At 39.3% G+C, this 5,157-nt stretch overlaps 1 protein-coding gene across 1 annotated transcript in view; it reads left to right on the forward strand.

Moving 5' to 3' along the window:
• The window catches only part of RAB3C (RAB3C, member RAS oncogene family), a 90,156-nt gene extending 85,932 nt beyond the window's left edge, over positions 1-4,224 (forward strand). Inside the window, exon 4 of the mRNA XM_010005352.1 lies at positions 4,037-4,224. Coding sequence (XP_010003654.1) covers positions 4,037-4,224 — 188 coding nt within the window. The remainder of the gene's footprint in view (positions 1-4,036) is intronic.
• The last annotated feature ends 933 nt before the right edge of the window (positions 4,225-5,157 follow it).

The following is a 5,157-nucleotide window of genomic DNA, read 5'->3' on the forward strand; positions in this document are numbered from 1 at the left end:
AAGAGACATAGTGCAGAACAGCAAAGGGAAAACTGAGTTAAATGCAAAAGAGGCATTTAAATTAGAATGTCCTGATGCCTGTTCTACACACATTGTTAATACATTCAGGCAGCACTTAGATATTTTGCATTTTGTCAATTTTATCTCTGTTCTGCGTTACCTACCCATGTGCCTCTTGGGCTTTGTTGTATCTTTGCAGTAATCTGCTCTGCCCTGTCTCATCTACATCAGCTGTACAGATCATCACAGGTGGTGGGAACATGGTGCTCTTTGAGCTGTGCTGCCCAGAACATCACCAGAGAGTTGCCTCATTTCAGGCATATGCTCATATGGAATGTCTTTTCTCTCCATTAATAACGAGCACTAGAAAGAAACAAACAAACCAACCTGCAGAAAATACTAAAAAGCACATATCTAAGTCCCTCATACACAAGCATTTCAGAAACTTAGAGTAACTAAGCACTATTATTAGTAAAATAATTACAAGAGGAGTCAGGAGAGGGGAGGTCATGGGGGAAAAGGTTTATGAAAAATTGCATAACAAAATAGAAAGCAACCAGAATTCCGGTATTTTTATGCAGGCACGCTCTGCTAAGAAAAATGCTCCATATCTCTTTGAAACTGTTCCACAGACAGGGTTGCTTGGGGGGTGAACAAAAAAAACCCCAAAACATTAAAAAAAATAACCAAAAAAACCCAAAACAAACTAACAAACCACCGCCACACTCTAATTTATTGGAATATTTTACATAAGGTAACTCAGGTGGGGAATTTAATTCCCTGCACAGGACAATCAGTTTCCATCCAGATGGCAACAGGAACATCTGTTGCGAGGGTCTTTGCAGTGGTGTCTTCAGCTACATCAAATGGGACTCTCTGAACTCTTGTTCTGCTGAATTCTCGTAATCCAGCTGGTCCTATGTACTGGCTACATACCATGATCCTCTGGCAGTGATTACTTTAAACTGTGCACAAAACATCTCTTAGCTGTCTTAACAGGCTTGAAAAGTGTTCTGTGTGACCATTTCTGCATCTGCAAGAGCAGTTTCCAAAGACTGCCTACAAGTGTCTTACCTGCGTGCAGCTGAATCCATTCTACATTCTGGGTCTTGGGGAAGCCGACCAGCATGTCCCATCCTCTGCTTACAGTGTATATCAGCACATTTAAGCATGTAAATAGTTCCTATGAGATGACCGATGCACAGCAGGGGCTTCTGGGGGGGATCTCCAAAATTACCACCTGTACAGTTCCTGTAAAGAATAAAGCAAATCTTTTTTTTGTGGAGGCAGCTGGGAATTCACTCACTTCCTCACAGGTCAGCACATTGTCTCATCTATGCAAGGGACTGGGGACATCCTGGATATGTATATAGGCATAGCCTGATACCCAGCTACACCACTACTGTGACTGTAATTTCGTTCTTATATCAAAATTGTAACTGAAATTCCATAGATAGATTTCACTATAGCTGTAGTGTCTATTTTTATTATTTTCTTAATAAAAAATATTGTTCTTGGACACTCTATAAACCTCAGTTTTACTTGGAGAATTGGTGTCTCTTGAGTCATAGTGTTCTTATGTGGAACATCCTCCTGTTTTCTTGATCCTCTCCATGTTACAGTATTTCCTGACAGGGGTCTCCTCTCTTCTTTGTGACTCTTCTCCTTTCACTTTTTGATTATCTGTGTCCAGGTCTCTTACTTACCTGTCATAATTGCTATTTCATTATCAACTCATATGTGAGTTGATCTGTCTTCTTGCTGGTAAAAACTGCTCCCCTCATAAATGTCCTTAAGAGTCATTCTTCTATCATCTTCTCCAAGGCTTTTGTGTGTGTGTGTGCCGTTTCTCAGGCATCCTTTCATTGTCCATCCACCCTTCTGTCCTGTGGTCCTGCTTGATTTTCTTTAGGGTAGCTGCTTTCCTCCTGGTACCTGTGAAGCAAACCCTAACAGATGTGGAAGGACCTGACTATGTTGCCATGCTAGGTTTAGCTGGGTTTCAACATAGAACTGAAAATGTGGAGGATGTTCCTTATTTCTGCCAGTCGCCAAGTGATCTGAACAGTCTTCTCCTTCATGGAGTTCTGCAGGAGGACTTAAGTCACCAGCAAGTGAGGCTACATTGGCTTTCCCCATTTTCTTTCCAGTTTAGAACAACAGACACCAGTAAGCCAAGCTGAACTACAACAATGCCAGATAGATTCAAACCTCCTCCCAGAATATAATTTCTGTAGATGGGCTTTTATTAAGTACACTTTTCCTGCTTTCAAAATAAATGTGGAAAGGAAGTTTTCATGGCAATGTATACTCATACCTGTGAGGTGATCCATATACTTCTTGCTGATATTAATAGAAGTTGAATGACCAAATTTCTGTACAATATTTAAACTCCTTATTATGTAAATTACTTATGAACCCTAACTTTGGCCTGCATTTAGCTCCTGTGCATGTAAACTATTCAGCACTTTGTGACATTTCAGCACAAGACACCTTATGTAAATTAAAAATATGAAGAAGATTCAGAGCAGAGGGTTAAGTTTTTTCATTGGTTATAAGTGCATGCTAGGATATCATGCCACACCAAATATAATTATCTGCTGCAATTAATTCTAGGCTAGCACTCAAACATGCAAAAGCTACATGGTAAGCAGTCACAGGACTGAATGTGCACATTATATTCTGTTTAGGTGGCATACATAGAACTAACGTGATCAAAGTACTTGCGTTTAAAGTTAAAATGTTGTGTTTTGGTTTGTTGTTGTTTTTTTTAGATAGAGCATTAGCCCATTCACTAGGAAAAAAACACAATATTAAAAAGAAAACAAAACCACAAAAAAAACACCAACCCAAAACAACAACAACAAAACACAAGAAAACTGCTTTCTGCCAAGAGTCTCAAGTGACTGACATTTTATTAATGGGATTTTTCACATAAATAAACATGGTAGTAGTCGCACATTGTTATTCAGATTTAATCATAAAGAATCAAAATAATTGTGCAAAGGCTAAGGCACTTCTCGAAAATTAGCAGGGATTAGATGTTTTGTAAACTGTTTTAATATTGAAGCCTTTAGCACTGGAAAGAAAGAGGTAGGACAAAGTTTTAAATTTCCAGGGGACCCTCAAGTGAGCAATGTGGCAACTGTGGGGAGAAAGTGGAGCATGGGGGAAAAGGCTTAGAAACTAAAAAAAATTAAAAAGCAAATGTTTTGCAAAGGAAGGGAGAACATGGGATGACCTAGGGCAGGCAGGAGCCTGCTGGATTGCAGGCTGACCAGCAAGTTGAAGACTTGGCCCAGACAAAGGACACAGATGTGGGACATGAGACACAGATCAAACAGTGGCAGAGAAAAGAGTTTAGGAAAGCTGTTCTGCTCTGTAAAGCCTTCCAGTGTCCCTTCTGGGTTAAGAATATCTCTGATTTTTGTCTTTGGGTTAGTTCTTGAGAATGGATAGATAAAAAAGTCCTTCTATATAAATAAATTAAGAAAGTTTTCTTCCTTATATGCATTTGTGTACTTTTTTATTAGTTTGGTTTCTGGGGTTGGGAGTCCCTTTGGTCCCATGGATTCACCTCTAACTTAAGTGGATATCAAATCACAAAAAATCTTTCTGTGTCTTGCTTCTTTTTTTGCCTAGTTATTTTCAAACACTGTTGTCTGTTTTGGCACTAGGTTAATCCCATGATGGAAGTGACTGTTTCCAGCTGAACCATATTCAGAGGAACGTAACAGAGATGGAGCAGTATATTATTCCTTCCCAATGGCTGACTATATAGGGGATTTCTAAAATAATAATACTCTCAAATTTTGTCCATTTTTTGATTAAATTATTTTAAATTATAATTTGCCTATGGGAATGTATTTGGGGCAGTTCTTATTTTATCTGGCTTGGTATGTTACAATTTTAACTGCCCTTCTAATATCACTCTGTTGTACCTGTGCTCTCCTGTGTTTGGTTGCTGAGTGCCTCTCCGCTGTTCCTTGCCCAAGAGAATATGCATGCAACATAAACATGTTGTTTGTTTTTTTAGGTTTTGAATTTTTTGAAACGAGTGCCAAGGACAACATTAACGTCAAGCAGACATTTGAACGACTTGTGGATATCATCTGTGACAAGATGTCAGAAAGTCTGGAGGCGGATCCCACCATTGCTGCCAACAAGCAGAACACACAGTTAAAGGACACCCCTCCTCCACAGCAGTCCAACTGCGGCTGCTAATGCAGCTATCAGCAAAGGCAGCTCCAGTGTGCTCTGCTGCCAACAGAGTATTTGGTAATGGTCTATATGCCTTTATTTATGCCATCTTAGTAATTCATTTGAGAGAAAAGTCTTTTATTTTACATCAGCAGCTGGTTGACTGTGTCTGGAGATGGAGAGATTATTAGTTTGAAGGGACGATCCATCTTTTAGCATCTGGCTTCTGCATGCTGGATGGCTATTAGTTTCTCTTTTATTTTTGCTGTTTTACATTATACTTACTTCAGCTGGTGCCATGTACTCGGACCACATTTGCTTAGAATTGACTCTTGTGTCATCAGTTTCAAATTATATAGATGAATCCTTAGGGTAGTTGCCAAGTTGTTTTAGAATAAACTTCCTAATGCTACTTATATTTTCTCCAACTAAAAATCAATTAAAAAATATTTCTCCAGAGAGCAAAACCCTCATTCTGTCCAGATAATTTGTATAAGGGACACATCCAGAAGTGTTTTGCATTGGCAAGTTGACACTCATGTTACACATCATGGTTGACTGAAAATTGCAGAAGTTAGAAAGAAGCTAGTTCCTGGTCTCAAAGCCACCAAACTTCCTTCTGAGATTCCACCTGGATGTGGGTATTTAGTGCAATCCCTCAGAGATACTGGGTACTTCATCCTCTTTGGATAGCTAGTATGTTTGCATTTCAGTGGGAGCTCCATATCTAGCTAAAACCTTTGTGAAACTGGACTTAATTTCTCATTCCATCCTAGTAGTACCTACCCCAGTAGTGCAGGGCCGAACAGTTATTTTCATTCCTACTTACATGAGATACTAAGCACAGTTCTATATTATCCCTGACAGAGCCAATTCCATTATGCTCAGTTGTTCATAGTGTTGCCATGTTGCTGTCCAACCCGCATACTTAATTTACAGGAATTTCATCTCCCATTC

Source organism: Chaetura pelagica, unplaced genomic scaffold (genome assembly GCF_000747805.2).
Source record: "Chaetura pelagica isolate M959 unplaced genomic scaffold, ChaPel_1.0 scaffold37, whole genome shotgun sequence".
Taxonomy (NCBI): domain Eukaryota; kingdom Metazoa; phylum Chordata; class Aves; order Apodiformes; family Apodidae; genus Chaetura; species Chaetura pelagica.